We start from the raw sequence: 17,227 nt of genomic DNA, 5'->3' as shown, positions 1-17,227 counted from the left end.
GTGAGGGCGGGGCCTTGGGGAAGGGGGCGGAGCCGGGATGGGGCACCCACTGGCAAAAACCAATGTGTGTAGTTGGGATTATTTTTTCTTTGCACTTATCAATGCTGAATTTCATCTGCCATTTTCTTGTCCAGTCACCCAGTTTAGTGAGATGCCTATCTTTGCAGTCAGCTTTGGATTTAACTATTGCATAATTTTGTATCCGCTGCAAACTTTGCCACATTACCTTTCACTCTCTTTGCAGATCATTGCTGAATACACTGAACAGCACAGGTCCCAGTACAGATCTTGTGGGGCCTCTCTCCATTGTGAAAACTGACCATTTATTCCTACCCTTTGGTTCTTATCTTTTAACCAGATATTGATTCAGGCGAGGACCTTATCCCATGACTGCTTACTTTGCTTAAGAGCATTTGGTGAGGGACCGTGTGAAAAATCCAAGTGCACTATGGGTATGACTACAATGCAGCTAAACACCTGCGGCTGGCCCATGCCAGCTGACACAGGCTCACAGGGCTTGGACTCAGGGGCTGTTTAATTGCAGTGTAGACATTCGGGCTCAGGCTGCAGCCTGGGCTTTAGGACCCTGCGAGGTGGGAAGGTCCCAGAGCCCGGGCTGCAGCCCAAGACTGAACATCTACACTGCACTTAAACAGCCCCCTAAGCTTGAGTCCTATAGGCCAATCAGGCAGAGTGGTATTTGAACCTATGTCTCCCACATCCCAGTGAGTACTCAAACTATTAGGTATAAATTGTGTGGGGGAGGAGAGTCACCACCACTGTGACCCAAGTACATCTTAATGCCAACTGGCAAGGGGTTAACAGGAATGGCCTGATTCTGGTATGAATATTCTGGTTGACTAAAGAATATCATGTGAGGTCTTAAATAGAAGCTGGGTGGGGGGTTGTCTCATTGCTAACATTGTGAAATGTATGTACAGATACTATGGAAGGAGTTAGGTGTATATATACTGCAAATATGTTTGAGGGTCTGTATCAAGGCACAGGTGAAAAACAGGTTGCCCTCCGGGAAGGAGATAAGATAGGTATAGCTCTCTGGTGGGATGTAAATGAAGCTTTGCAAGCTAACACAATGGATGTCCATTTACATACAAAGTCAGATGTTAACAAAGAGCTCTGAAATTAACGGGGAAACAGCACATATGGAAAACAAACCATGGAGGTTATCCTGTCTCTGAGTACAGACAACAAACTTCAGGAGTATATGTAGCCAGCCCATCCCGCCGCCCATCCAGCACTTAGGAAGTAGATGGGTAGTGCATTTACATCAATAAAAATGGGCTCTCGGCCAATCTTGATTGAAAATATTGCAATGTTTGGATGAGCTAATCTTCTTTAGGGCATTAACTGGCTTAGTCTCTAGAAAAGTGCGTTATGATGTTTGATATGTAACCATTTGGTTTCAATATCCTTCCTATCTCCTGACTCTCAAGACTTTGATAATAAACTTGTTCTTGTTTGCACTATAACTATATCTCAGTGCTGTGGTGTTAAGCAAAGTGCTAGTCCTGAGCTGAATCTTACAAGCTGGTGTGTATACTGGTCCTTTAGGAACAGGAAGCTTGTTAGTTCTGTCAGCAGCCAAAGCCAGGGGCTGGTTATCACAGGGGAATGCTTCAAAGGGACTCAGGGGTTGGAGGACACCTATTGATAGCCTGCAAGACAAAGTGAGGGTTGGTGAAGCCCAGAAGAGAGTGCTTGAGGTGCTAGCGGGGGGAGAGGGGGGAGGGAGGCGGGTGTCACAGTGTGACTCACAGTTCTGGGTACCACAAGAGACATCACAATCACTTTCCTCCATGCTTTTTTATGAGAAAGGACTGACCTGGCCTAGCTGCCAAAGTCTAGGAGAGCGAATTCATGGCTGAGAATCCCAAATGGAAGAAGTGCTCCAGCCTGCAGTTAGGCACCCTAACTCCATTTGAGGAACATGGCATTTCCTATTGGCTAGCTTAGATGGCATCCTGCTCAGCTTGCTGGTGTCTGTGAATCCAATTTTTAGGTGCTTAACTCTGCCCATGCATTGTACAGGAGCCTGGCTGCTTAGCTCAGGGCTGTGAATGCCACTATGTGGCAGGGTGCCTAATATTTAGGCATTGCAATGCCAAGGTCCCCTTTGTGAAGCTAGCCTTTGGGGGACAAAATTAGGGCAATATCGGTAGGCATCCCCACACTGTTGTGCACAATGGAAGAGGAAAAAAGCAGATATTATGCCACTGCATAGAAAATAGCTGGTAAAAGCCACATACGCAACAAGCTATCAAACAACTAGATGCATCTGTGACACTCCCATTTCAGGCATGAGAAGGGTAGCATATGATAAATAAGAGCCAGTCATACAGCTGACTAGGGATACTAATGGAAGTGCAAAAAAGATCAGCACAGGACATTTTTTTACTATAGAAATCTTTATGCTCAAAACTATTATTGATTAAAAAGGGGAAAAATTACATGACTACAATTTTGAGTTAGTTAAACAATCTCAAATGCTTTTGCATAAGTGTTTTCAGCTTTAGACTGCATAATATTTACTGTACATGAAAACCAAATGTAGTGTGGCTTTGTATGGGATGTTCACTAAATCTGAGCCTAGCTATTCCTAAGTGAGTATGATGGCATGGGAGTTGAGACCATGAAAGTTAAGTCTGAGATACACATTTCATTAAACAATTGGGTTTCACTATGCAACAGCGCATGAGTTCACATTAGAAAAACACAGTGTGGCAGGGGATAATACAGTTTTCAGTAAACAAGCTCATGCTCAAATAAATTGGTTAGTCTCTAAGGTGCCACAAGTACTCCTTTTCTTTTTTCGAATACAGACTAACACGGCTGTTACTCTGAAACAAATACTTTGTTAGTGTAAAATGCACTTCATTTTCAAGTGGGCACTTTGTACTCTGCCTCAAGCACCAAGGTTGCATCGTAGCTGCACAACAAAACACTGCAAAATGTGAAATGTATGGCTTTGTTTTTGCAAAAAGAAAAGGAGTACTTGTGGCACCTTAGAGACTAACCAATTTATTTGAGCATAAGCTTTCGTGAGCTACAGCTCACTTCATCGGATGCATCTGCTGTAGCTCACGAAAGCTTATGCTCAAATAAATTGGTTAGTCTCTAAGGTGCCACAAGTCCTCCTTTTCTTTTTGCGAATACAGACTAACACGGCTGTTACTCTGAAACCTGGCTTTGTTTTTGTTTGTTTAAATACCTTGCTGCTTGGCTAGATATGTTTAAAACAAAATGAAATCTGTTCAGTTTGTAAAAGCACAATCTTCACCTTGGAGCTTCCTTTGGTGCTAATTTTAATTCCTTTGATTTAATCTAATATTACAGTCTCTTCTTTGATTCAGTACTCAACACATTTCATCGGGAGGTTTGCAATAGCTGGCTTTGGTGGAAGGAGGGCAAACAGTGACGGACACCTTTTGGATTTGTAACAATTCAGAAACATCAGAAGAACAACTTGTAAAAATAATCTGGTAGAAGTCAAATTTATTGAAAAAAAATTAATATATTTGCTATAAAATCCTTAACAGTAATGAACTGAATATTTATTTTGATGCATAAACCTGAATGTTACATACCAAATACAATACAGTAACACTGGTTTCTTTTTTATTTACACATTTATGAAAATTGATATGCAACCCATGTTAAAGGAACTTATAATGAGGAATAGTTACATTAGAAAAATAATATTCTTGATAAAGCATTCTCGAGGAGTCCAATCACATTTTCAGGCCTCTTTCAATAAGGCAAAAATCCCTGGAACAGCATAAAACGTAATTTACAAAAGACAATAACTGTTCAGACACATCTTCAAGTTTTCTTTTGGGATAATTTTTCTCACTGTACAATTACTTACTTAATGGAAAGACTTTCAGGAACATAACGTAATGATTTCTGCTATATATTACATATACATTGCTGTAGCTTAGCAACCATAACTAGGCAATCTTTTCCCTTATCCATTTGCTCAGTGAGCTATTCTTAGATGTAGCATGTTAATATCTTGACATCGTTATGACTGTCTTCAGTGGTATCTTCAGTTTTCATAGGTCACATTTTAAAATATTTTATATTTTTATTTTTAGGAACTGGTGCACAACCACATTTCCACTCACAAGAGAACGTCACAAATGTAACTAAAATTAGGCTTGGATAACTCTAAAAATGTACGTCCGTGTGCCAAAACCAAATTTCATACTTTAATACTTTGTAACCCTGCCATGCTTTAGGAATTCTTCTTCTGCATACCTCTTTACTATTCACAGTCAGGTAGTTTTAATTCCTTCAAAGGCACAAAACTTCCACCTCTTTTCCAATGTTGCTCCTACACCAGTGAACTCTTGTTTAAACATGCGTGGCAATCTCATCAAAAGCATTTCTATTTCATTTGCAGAGATCTGTGAAAGAGAGGGAAAAGCAAAAATACAGTGAGAAACAATTGGGTTATATTTAAGAAATAGGAAATTTAGAGAATACACGTAGAAGAAACATTTTCTAGGTCAACTAAAAATCCCAGCATTTCTTTTTGAGAGTTTATAACATTTTATGCCATCTACAGATAGATCCATATTCCCACTATGGTATAGAATCATTGAAATGTAGGGCTGGAAGGGACCTCAGGAGGTCATCAAGTCCAGCTCCCTGCGCTGAGGCAGGACCAAGGAAACCTAGACCATCCCAGAACCTGTTCTTCAACTTCTTATCCAACCTGTTCTTCAACTTCCAGTGAGGGGATTCCAGCAGCCTATTCCAGAGCGTTAACTACCCTTGTAGTTAGAAAGTTTTTCCTAATATCCAAATCTCCCTTGCTGCAGATTAAGCCCATTGCTTCTTGTCCTAGTTCAGTGGCCTCCTACTCAGTTTAGACATTTCTCAGAAATTCAGTTCTGGAAGAAATATTACTTGGGGTAGGGTCAGGGAAGGATAGGTTGTGCCTGCCCTTTGTACCATTGGGCCTGGAAGAGGAAGCATGAAGGGGACTTGCATAGTCACCAGAGCTCCTCGAAGAGAATCCCACACAGTACAGACGAGTATAGCAGCTAGCCTGCCCTTAAAGACAATGCAGTCTACTGAACTTCCACCATTGTTCCTCCTCCCATCACATAATCCCTCCTCCTACTCCTAAATGGCCTATCTTCGCCAATGGGGTTCTGGACAGCACCTTGTTCATGGCCACAAGCTAGTAGAAAGCGCATGGAATGCTCCCTATATTGCATGTGGAGAATCGTCCACACCCTCTGGTATTACCCAAAATCTATGCCATGGTAAGCTATGACATCCAGACACTGAATCTGATTCTGAGCTCATTCACCCTATTTATACATCACTATCTGCAGTTATTTCTGATGTGCACAGGTGGAAGTGAGAACAAACTCAACCATATTATCAGCTTGTTTGCAGAAATGCTCTAAGATGCAGTAGATACATGCTAATCAGGCAGCGTTGCCCTCTTTATTATGGGACTGTCCTATAAATAAACCCTGCAGCTTTGTACTAAATCAATGGTATGCTAGTGGTCAGCCCTTTTGTTAACATTAACTCCATACATCTGAATCTCCTGACTCTAACACAAATGTAAATTCCCTGCAGCATGGGTCTTGCTTTTTGTACCTGGACTGGCATTATAAAAGAACAACAATATATAACCGGAAGAGATACCACTGCTAGGCTGTTATCATTGCATAACATTTACTTTAGTCTCTCTAAGAAGTGTATATACTTTAACTGGTCTTGAGGTTCAGCACTCTAATTTTCTTCAAAAAAACATAAAATATTAATTTTACTTTTTGGTTTCCACATTTTTGATTAAATAAGCCTTCCTTGGTAAAGGTTTGGTTGGTCACTTTCAGCTAAGCTAAAATGTAGAAGCAGTATTTAAAATAGTTTACTTCATAAACTATGGTTAAATTTAGCAGGTAACCATTAAGGGCCAGATTGCACTGAACCCTGTGTGGGCATGCAAGTGGTGTGCGAGGACAGGGCCACAGTCCTGGTCCCTGAGCTCTCTTGAGCACAAGGACTCTACAGGGCTAATGGTCACAGTGGGCCAGGGCCTTCTCCACACAGAGCTGGTGTGATCCTGTATGATTGAAATATTACCATTTATGTCATTAATATTGCCACTGTTAGACAATTACACCAAACTGTATACAAAGTATGTCATGTAAGGTATCAATGGAAAAGTTACAATTTATCAAATATGATTATCCTGTTTGTATGCATGTATCATCTGTGTGTCTAAAGTTATGAATATTGACTATGTACCAGTATTTCAAATGTGTTTGCTCCTATAGTAACACCGAGAAGGAAGGTTAATCCAGTCTAGCCAGCACATTGTGAATAGCCCATTCAAGTTGATGGCCCATTAAAGAACAGGTAACTCTCACAATGGGCCATAGAAGCACCCGGTGAGCCTTCCTGTGGATGCTTTAACCAGAATATGGGTAATGGTTGCTCCTATCAAAGCATGCAAGTGCATGTGACTTGCTCATATGACCCTGGACTCCATCTTGTGCCTGTTATTTTCCACAAACTAAGACTCAGAGCAGTCCCTCCACATGGGAGAGGGTATAAAGGACCCTGAAAGCATCACCATTTTGTCTCTTTCCTGCTCTGATCTTTGGACTATGGATTTACACTAAAAGGAGCATATTGACTATAGACTGAGGACCTTCCAATCTTTTGGAAGTTCCAAGAGACTTTGCAAGCCATAAATCTGTAACATCACTGTTACAAACCTGATCCAAGAACTTTGCAATGATTGTATGTATATGATTTCTTTGACCATTTTAACTCTCTCCTCTTTCTTTTCTCTTATAAATAAGCCATTAGATATTAGATACTAAAGGATTGGCAACAGCATGATTATTGGGTAAGATCTGAGTTATATACTGACCTGGCTATGTGGCTGATCTCTTGGGATTAGAGGACCCTATATGTGATGAAATTGGTTTTCAGTAACCACTCATCATAGAGTCCAGTGTCTGGGTGGTGAAACAAGGGCTGGAATGCCTAAGGAGACTGCATTTCTGACTTCTTGTTAACCAGTGTGGTGAGACAGAAGTTTACTTTTGTTACTGGCTTGGTATAATTTAATAATGGAATAACCACCAGTTTGGGGTGAGTCTGCCCTATTTCTCAGCTGTTTGTCATGAACCTGGCATTCTCAGCTGTGACCCACTGAGGCACAGTGACAGCTGGTCCCCTGCAGGTTAAGAGCTCTATGGTACACTGCCTGAGATTTGGCAGCAGTCCCAGAGCTCTAGGAGGCATTGTTTCTGCCTCCATGTCACTCAAAATCTTTGTACATTTGGTGAGCTATGTGAGCAGGTCACCTCAGTCAAGTTTCTAGTAGGAAAGATGTGCCCATCATCACCCAAAAAACAAAAATCACCACGACAGTGGTTCCCTTACAGAATCAGCGAAGAGGCCAAAAACAGAATGACCATGGAAACTGTTCCATCTTGGTCCTCCAGGTGTCTATTCTGGGTCAGTGGTAAGGCACATGGTATGGGAGAAAATAAAATCTGAATAGACAAGAATAATTAATAAGGTAAAATATGTATTTTAAAAAATGAAAATGGGCAAAAATAAATTAAAATTACATTAGAATAGTGAAGTGCAGTATAAATTCAGCTTCTTTCCCTCAGATACCACCAATAAAATAGATGCCATAAGAACAGCCGTACTGGGTCAGACCAATGGTCCATCTAGCCCAGTATCCTGTCTTCTGACAGTGGCCAATGCCAGGTGCTTCATAGGGAATGAACAGAACATGGCAATTTATTGGGTGATCCATCCCATCGTCCAGTCCCACTTCTGGGCACTCAAAAAACTGGGGCTCTCAAAACCTGCTGTCCCCCCTGATCACTCTGCTTGTATTCTGTCCCACTTCTTCCCACCATTGGTCTTTGTCTTTTTAGACTGTAAACTCCTTGTGTAGAGTGGTTGTGTCTTCCTGTGTGTTTGTACAGCATTTAGCCCAAAGGAGCTTGAATACTGATGGGGGCCTCTGGGCACGATCATAATACAAAAAATAATGGGAAAATGTGTACTGCTGCTGCTTCCTGCGCAATAGATTTGTTATTCACAGCAGTATCCTCCAGTTCTGTGGACAACAGGTTTATTACAAATCTATTTACTAACACTCCTAGCACACGACTATGGGAGTATTGTTCATTTTCAAAGCACTTTACCAACAGGAAGTACACAAATTAAGCCTCACCACACCACCCCAGCAAGATAAGAAAATATTAGCCATAACCCTTTATTTTCCCAAAGGGGAGACTGAGGCAGAGTTTAAGTGATTTGCAGAAAAGTGCCAGAGAGAGTCAGTGTAAGGGCCAATCAATCTACAGCCAAAACGAAATTTGCTACATATTTTTCTTACTTCTCATCAGAGTAATTGATAACAAGTTACTTTTGGGTAACGTGTGAATTGCACAGTGAGGCTGCAGCCAACCTGGGTACTATGACATGATCATTCCTGCTTAGGTTAGTAATGACAAGGTATCCATGGAAAGTAAATGAAATTAATCTTTGAGATTACATCTCAGGATCACGTTATTAAAAAGTAATTGGTTACTACTGTCAGTCACTTCAGAAGTAAGCTCATCCGGCCAAATCCTGCAGTCCACATTTATTATCTAGCACTGATGTAGCCCTGCAAATTTAAACAGCCCTTTACAGAAAGGGAGAGAGATGAAGGTCCATTCCATGAGGAGTTTACAACCTAAGTGTCTGACCCTGCCACCCTTACTCGTGTGAATGCTCCCAGTGAAGTCCATGAGACAATTTGTGTGAGTAAAGGTTGCAGCACTTGGCCTGAATTAAACACAGGAAATGATTCCAACCGGCAAGTGAGAGACGGAAAAGAGGCATAAGGGGTACAACAAATACCAGTCTGAACTGTGGTATGGGGCACACAGAGCCTGTATTTTAAACATTGATAATTAAGCAGGAGTGGCCAACCCTGGGAGAGAACAGCAGTTGAAACCTAATCAAAAGCAGTGGGTATTACAAAGGGATTTGAAAGATGCGTGAGGACGCTCGGCTGACTGGCAGAGCGAGTATGTGCCAGAGATTTGGAACAGCGTGAAAAGAGGCACAAAAGCGTGACTGCGAGAAGATATGGAGCATCCGAGCACAGCATTAGGTGAGGAGTGTGGGGGAGAGAAGGGGCTGAGATCTAAGTGCCTTGGAAGTCAGGACCAGGAATTTGAACTCGATACAGAAAGAAATACGTCATCACTCGGATTTGTACAACCCTGAAATGAAAACACAGCCATCCAGTTACCCAGCCCTACCCTGCACCCATCTCCTTCAGGACAAGAGAAAAATGATGGCCTGTGATGCGCTGACAAACAGGCTGTTATGGCAGGAAGCGAGTTGCAAAGGCTCAGGGCCCTGCCAGCTCCCCCTTCTCTCTCACACTAATGGGGCTCTTGCTAAGGCATCTCCACTACTCTCTACCTTGCACTATTTTGCATGGAGACCACGAAAGGGTTCTAGGGAGGGGTGGCATAGTCAGAGCAGAAGGAAAGGAACGTTAGCTGGGCTACAGTCCGAATGTTAGATAGATTGAAGAGGGGAGAGTCCAGGAGGACAGGAAGTGGGAGGTTATTGCAGTCAGTTGAAGTCAATAGTATAAGGGGTGCAGGATTTGACCCATAGTATGTAACTAGTTACTTGTATCTCAACAACCACATATGCAAATCATTGTTAAGTGCCTAATGTCTGCTTGTATTTTATAGCCACACCATGGCCAGTATTTAACTCCTTACTTCAGAATGAAAGGGTTTATTTAGAACCAAGTTATACTGACCAGAGGAAGAGATAATAGGAATATGAATTTTATTTATGTAATCAGACTTTTGTTGCATTGACACAGGCATCACCACATTTAGCCAGTGAGCAAAGAATATTTTTCATAAGCACAGTGTCGATTATGTGGATAGGATGAAGTGAAAAGAGAGACAGTGTATTATCTATCTTACTGTAGTCTCTTCCCCTGGTCCATCTGCATGCTATAGCCTGAGGTGGTGACCACTTCTGTGGCTCCTCTGATAGGGCCTGCAGCCCTATCAGTCCTTTATACTCCACTCTCCATTTGTACTGCATAATTCATGCTCCAAAGTGCACAGAGGGCTCACTGATCCAAGTATCAAGAGCATTCTCAGCTCTGAGGGGCAGCATCAGGGTAAGGTGAGGGACGCATTGCAGGGTACAAGGCTCTCTAAGAGGCACAGTCCCAAGAAAAGGTCTCTGTCTGGCCATCCTCTCTCCTTTTGGTGGCCAGAGCTAAACCTACATCTTAATTTATTTCCTACATATTACATGAAGTAAATAAGAATCATGTTTCCTAGAATCAGTGTGGTAGTCTTTGCCATTTAATACAACAGCCTTCGTTGCCACAAAAGCACAGCAAAGTAATGAAAGGCAAAAGACCTCAGGTACATGTGTGCAACGTAATTTGCGAATGAATGAAGACTGCGAACCCGCAAGCCCCACATCCCATTACCTCTCTAATGGACACTCACGCCGAGTTTAACATGCATAAAGAACAAAACAAAAGTTCTATAAAGAAACCAGACTTTGATTAACATTGTTTACCCTAGAGTCCAGTTGCTGCATGTAAGACCAAAGGTATTCTATATTGGCGCCGAAAGGATGGACATGAAGAAATGTGGATATGATACCTGTATTAAAACAAACACACCAGGTATTGAAATTACCTGAGGCAATATATCGTATGTCTAAACACAGTAGTTCTGAATAAGTCATTGCAAGTTTTCAGTCTGCATTACGATTCTTATATTTCTTACACAGTTCAACAAACAAAAGAGAACAGTACATTTTTAACACAGCCATAGTAACATGATAAACACAATCGCTCATCTTCAGAAATGACAGCAGTTAGCAAGTAAGTGGCCAAGGTAATATACAGATGAATAAAGGGATTTCTAAACAAAGACTTGCTGGAAACATTTCAATTACCTATTTTATGCTTGATTTACCAATATATAATAGTAGATATTGGAATGGAAAAATTATTGCCTTTTCCCTTTCAGTGGAAGCTCTGTTGTGGAAACGTTTCATATAAACTGTGTCAGAAACTGCATTGCCTTGAATTTTTCTAATAATTACGCTGTTGCTAGTTATGATAAGTGTTTAATCCACATTACCCCAAAGTGCTGCTGAGAGAAGAACAAATCCTTCTTGACATATTTACTTATTTTTTTTCCTTAAAAGGGAGCAAGCTCTGTCTTTCTTCATTGCAATTTACAAGATCATGTTAAAAGGTCTGGGAATAAAGGGCTGAGGAGGAGTCAGATTCTAAATCTAGAGTTTTTTTTCCTGCAGTGGAAATCAAGTGTCAGCATAATAGTGACGAATCGAGAAAGCAGGATGTTGGATGTCAGCATTGCTATTAAAAGCATTATCCCATTTCTCCTTCTCTACATGAACAGTGGGTATATGGAATGGTCATCAGCATGCATGTCACTAACTATTTGCTGAGAGTTGAATAGCAAGATTCAAAGATATTTTCAGCTCCCTTTGGTCGAGTTTCTTAACTAATAAACCTTAAGGGGGTGGTTCTTTATTTTTAAGGCATAAACAGAGCAAGATCAAAATGGTTACAAATTACAAAAATGGGTCACTGTGTCTTGTGAACTGCAGGCCACTCTGCTGATACTGACTGAAATAGAATCACCGTTAGGTTTCAGCGTTTCCCAAACACTGGCAACACTAGAAAAAGATAAGTAAAGCTTAACTCATTTTACATCTTTCCTTTTCCTCTTTCAGATTTTCAGTTATGTTTGCAAATTCTAGTCCTGATCCTGCAAAAACTTACTTACATAGTGGGTCATCCCATGGAAATCAATGGAAATAGCCGTCCACAGTGTACAAACATAAGCACACGTGTAAATCTTTGCAGGATCAAGGTCTCTGCCAATAATTGCAGAGATGGGCCCAAACTAAATACCACTAAACTTTGACTGGATCTGTTGGAAATCCAAACCTGTATTCAGTCTTCAGTTTGCTAATGTTATAGATTGAACCAAAACTTCATACCCAAACACTTCCGTTTTGGGGCATTCAAAATCCAGATCTGATTTCTGTACCTATGGCCCATTTTTAATTAATGTAAATGAAATAAAAGGCTACTTAAAAATATGCTTGTAATTATTGACTAGAGATGCATGATACCAACTTAGTAACTCAGCTTTTCTTAAGTGAATTTTAGTGCTTGTGAAATATTGACAATTCTAGAGAATGGGCAGATATAGGGCAAAGTCTCCGCCCACCAATCACCAATGTGCCTCATCCCTGATCTTGAAGGGAAAGAGTAATGTTGGGTTTCCGTGCCCATGCAGTCCTTGGCTCCCATTAAGACCACCAGTTCTGCTGATGGTTGTCTGATGTGGACATCTGACCATTAGGACCAGGACTGAGACCACATGCTCACTTCAAATGAGCCATGGGACAGCCATAAAGTGGTAACTACTTTAGATAATTACCAAAGTGGGCTGGATTCAAATAACTGGTCACTTAGCGGTGAAAAGCTCTACATAAAATTCCCAATATACCAAGTCATCTACCTCAATTTATCTATGAATAAATCAAAGGCATTCATTTATAGTTACAGTTAAAAGGAAGCCAAATGCTGGGACCGAAATTATGTATGGAATGTCTGATCCAAAATTAAAAAGAACCCAAACTAACAACCTTATATATCACAATCCATCCCCACTGTATCATGTCATGCCAGTCATAGTTCATTTCCTGGAATGGACCAATGCCCGTTACCTATAATTTCCCTTTAAAGTTTTTCATTAGGTATGCTAAAGTATTAACTGTCCTTGAGGTATTTCCCATACCTATTCTTGTCAGTAAACTGTCACCTAATGTAAAAAAAAAAAAAAAGGAAACTGTTAAGGGCATCCTTATTTTGTTCAATATTGTTTCTGTTCCTTTCTCTTACACCCATTTTGTTAGTGCAATGGGAAGATCACCATTCACACTGTTCTATTCCATGAGACCCTGGAACAAGTAAATTCAGTCTCTATCTATTGTCACCTTACAAGCATAGAGGCAGATTCTGCAACTTGTCCTGCATAAGAAATGTTTATGTTAAAATTAGTAGGTCTTCATAGGTGAGTAAGGCTTAGTCATGCGAGTGAGCCTTGTCGAACTGGTCCTGTATCCCTTATGATCAAAACGTTTCTATTGATTCCATGTGGCTGTTCTGACTGTAACCCGTGTGAACACATGGGAATGATAAGCAGCACAGTCTTTAGGTTCTAATTCCATTAAGTCAAACGTTCAAGGTTGCTTATTCCACAATAATTTTTTCCTAGTTGTTATATGCAGTGATGAACTGAGTACTGAGTTGTCTTACCTATTAACAGCGCCTCTTTCTCTGATCTTAGACCTTGGCTTCGTTTCTCAGAATTTTTCTCTCTCTCTTGGTTGACCAATGCTACTGTCAACACATTGATTTCCTACGAAGTTTAAAAACAAAACAGGTGTTTATGTAGATTTCATTCATTTCAAGAAAAAACCTGCCTACTGCTTTTTAACTCTCTCTATAAAAGATCATTACTTTAATTTACAGCTAAGGACAAAACAATTATAAATAATTGAGTTGTTTGCAGAATATTAAAGGCCTTTTTGAAGCACTGTTTCCCCAACTGCTGCAAGCAGAGCGATTTCCTGCATATAGTAGGTGCCAACTTTGTCACAGCTGCCTCTTTATTAGGCATGACAGACGGTACACACTAGAGAGGTTTAGAAAATTCCACTTTTACAGCAAGCAGAATGGGGACCTTATAACCTCCTAAGAAAATCTCAGAACAAAGACAACAACTAGGCAATATGGTTGGACTGTTATATTTACATGGCTTTTTGGCACTGAAGGAGGGATTTGACAGGCTGTGAATATTCCACATTTTTTAAATAAAAATCATTGTGACAAACTTTCTGCTCTGGTAATTGACTTACATTTTTAAAATTACCAGCATGACAAAAAGAGTTTGAAATGTGTGTGTGTGTTGGGGGGGCACTGTTGGTTCCAAGAAGCAGCAATTACGGTAAAATCTTGATGGACAGTCACCTAAGTAGCTGTGTTTGGTCCAGCTGCTTCTCGGTAGGGTTGAGCACGAAATTGTTTTCCTGTCCTGTGAAATTTTTTAAAAAATTCCTATCCCAAATTAGGACAGTCACAATTTTAGAAACCTTTGTGTCCCACAAATCCAATATTTTTTTATTTGGGTTAATTGAAAAATTTGGTTTTGATAATTTTGAAGTGATTTGTTTCAATTTTAGTCATTTTTTATTTAAATGTTTTTTACAAATTTTGAAACAAAAAGTGGATTGGAACTAGAAAAAACTGAATTTTTCATTTAGAAAATGACAATTTCAAAATGATGTCTCAACAATTTTCATTTACAAAAAAAATTAGAGTTGAGAAATTCCTGCAAAAAAAATTCTGTTTCAACTAATTGGCATTTTTTCGCAGGATTGTCAACCAGCTCTACTTCTTAGACAAGAAAGTCATCTTGGCATTTACTAACTTGTAGTACTGTCATGCAAATAATAAATGATAACATCATCATCATCATCATCCCTGGGATGGATAACACTAATGACACTGCTCCAGATACAACCCACAGCTGAAGTAAGTACTAATCTGCTGCAGACTTTGGGCAACAAAAAGGAGAGGAGGAAGAATACTAATGAAAGCCTGTAAATGTATCTATCTATGGATTCTGCAGTGGGAGAGAAGGCCCGCTGAGCAGAATAATTGGGCTAGGAGGAAGATGAAGGAGAATACAGCATGAAGCTAGAGCAATGCAAGTCAGTAGAGACCGTATACATTAAGATATAATTTTTGTCTCCAAGGATATAAAAGCATTCTAAAAAGGGTAATTATGGATAGGGAAGAGAGAGACCAACAAGATGGGCACTTGATAAAACAATCCCCCAAAACACCTGACTATCTTTTTTGGAAAGTTAGAAAGTTTTGTAGAGTGGTGATACAGGGAAAGAAACTCTACTCCCTTTGGCATTAGACAGCAGATGGTGTCTCATCTAATGGGCAGGTTTGAGGATGTGCAAAACCCTCAATAGGATTTATGGAGCAGTGTTAATGGAGACTAGAGGAAGTCACAGGAAGTTGTTCTTGCTTGGATGGATGGTGGGGGGAGAAAGCAGGGAAACACTGGTAATCTTGCTAGTGACACAGAGGATGCTTAAAAAGCAGGTTGCACGCACTTGAGCCATTAAGAGTGAATGGGTTTACAGGAAATAAAATTCTTCTGTGCAAGACTTGCTGTCCCAGAGAAGATGATAAAATGGATGAACGGAGCCATTTGTATGCATTTGATGGCCAATATGGCCAAGTCTGGCTTAGGGATTCATGCCATAGCAAAAAGAGGGCAGCTAAGAACTGTCAAAGGAGGCAGTAGCAACATTGGTAGGAACCAGGAGTTGAAGGAAAAGGAAATGGCCCTGTTCATATTTTAAAAAATAAATTCACCTACAACTCATCCAACATTTGCACTTGCAATTATAATATGAGTGAAAATCTTACTAATTACGTGTCTAACTACTGTATATGCTTCAGACGCAAATTTGGTAGTTGGGTCTGAAGCCACTAAGATTTGCATCCACACAGGTCACTTGTGGGCAGGAGAAAAAATGGTGCATTTTTTGCAGGGACAAATTGTGTCTGCAAACAGGAAAATTACATGTCAGCCTGGCTGGACATTTACTCGAAGAGTGCTAGACCAGGCTACAACTAACTGGAAGGATCACGGGTTACAGAGTGACGGATGTTTCACCCCTGTGACATAAGCAGCTGCTGCCAGCAACCTGCAGTCTCTGTAGCACTGTTGGAGAAACACTGCACTAGAGTATCTCCATTTTCCAGTACAACTTTGTTCCACCCTTAGTTCAGAGGCCATTTCTACTTGGCAGATGTTAGTTTCTGGGCCTTTATGCAGTCCCCTTTACCAGGTTTCATTATAACAGAAATAGTTTGCAACCATCTGTCTGTTACTGCAATAAAGGTGAAGAGTGTGGCTGAGCATGGAGAAATTAGTATTCATTAGAAGTGAAATGACCTTGGAAGGACTAAATGGAATATGTGGCTGTCATAAGCCAGGTTAAATAGCACTTGGAAGCCATTAGGGACATGGCCCCAGGAGTATTCATGAGTCACAAATTTCATCAGGTAATTGTAGAACATGGATGCATGACTAGAGTGCTACAGTTAAGGACAGACTACACATAAGGCAAACCTTTCTGCTCAGCGTGGATGGAGTCATTCCTTATGGTGCTAGCACAATTACCAAAAAAAGGGGCCTTTTGGTGTAAGTGGGGCCAGAGTATCACTTTAATTTTTTCTCAAGCAGATGATGAAAGGATTTTAATTCCCCTGCCCCACTTTGGTCCAAATGTTGTTAGCGAGCTGGGCCTGGGCTGAGGGGGCACGATTTCTCCGAGTCTGCAGATGCTTCACTTTTGGGGCTCCATGGTTTTGGATCAGATCAGTGGAGAGTCACTCTCGGTTGCAAGTCTGCAGGGATATTTCTAGGTAAAGTAATGCTGACATTCAATCATTATCTCACACAGGGTCCCACTCCACACACACAGGCTTTGGGCCCATCTACAGGCAGAGAACTAATAAGAGCCTGGCTCCTAAGGGAGCTGTGCTGCCAAAGGGAATACAGGGCCACTAAGGAGTAGTGGGGCGATGTTGGGTCTCCATGCAGATTTCTTGTGGGTACCCTGAGAATCACGGGATTTCTCTGCAGCTCATGAAATTTCAGCAGGGTAGATCTCTGTCCCCTGCCCACTCTGTGTGACAAAACTCTCCTTCCCCTCTGCAGCATGATTTTGAAGAAGCTTGTGGAGTTTCCCAATTCTCCCATAGTTTTTTTTTCCCCCCACAGGAAAGCATGACATCACCCTTGGCATTAAATTGCCAGACAGCATATCACTTATATGATCAGACTATGGCCATTCCCTGCACTAATGCAAAGGGGTGAGATGGATGTAAAGAGACTTCCTCCTCACACACACACCAGCGTACCCTCTTCCCTTGGGCTTAGCAAATACAGAAGCCCATGCATTTCCATGCATGCAAGGACATCCCTGTGCATGTTAACCACTCCAAAGAAGTCGGGAGTAG

At 40.9% G+C, this 17,227-nt stretch overlaps 1 protein-coding gene across 18 annotated transcripts in view; it reads right to left on the bottom strand.

Annotated features, from left to right (window-relative positions):
* Nucleotides 1-3,541: 3,541 nt before the first annotated feature.
* The window catches only part of ENOX1 (ecto-NOX disulfide-thiol exchanger 1), a 506,538-nt gene continuing 492,852 nt past the window's right edge, over nucleotides 3,542-17,227 (bottom strand). For 15 of the 18 annotated variants that reach the window (XM_073345396.2, XM_073345273.2, XM_073345245.2 and 12 more), the window contains 3 exons: nucleotides 13,433-13,535; nucleotides 10,642-10,727; nucleotides 3,547-4,427 (listed from right to left, as the gene is read on the bottom strand). In XM_073345396.2, coding sequence (XP_073201497.1) covers nucleotides 4,296-4,427; nucleotides 10,642-10,727; nucleotides 13,433-13,535 — 321 coding nt within the window. In that variant the 3' untranslated portion in view covers nucleotides 3,547-4,295. Of the gene's footprint in view, nucleotides 4,428-10,641; nucleotides 10,728-13,432; nucleotides 13,536-14,962; nucleotides 16,613-17,227 lie in introns of those variants that run through there. The other 3 variants (XM_073345354.2, XR_012159112.2, XM_073345365.2) reach the window with 3 other exon arrangements.

Source organism: Lepidochelys kempii, chromosome 1, assembly GCF_965140285.1.
Source record: "Lepidochelys kempii isolate rLepKem1 chromosome 1, rLepKem1.hap1, whole genome shotgun sequence".
NCBI classification, from domain to species: Eukaryota; Metazoa; Chordata; order Testudines; family Cheloniidae; genus Lepidochelys; species Lepidochelys kempii.
This window is presented reverse-complemented; position numbering and strand designations above follow the sequence as displayed.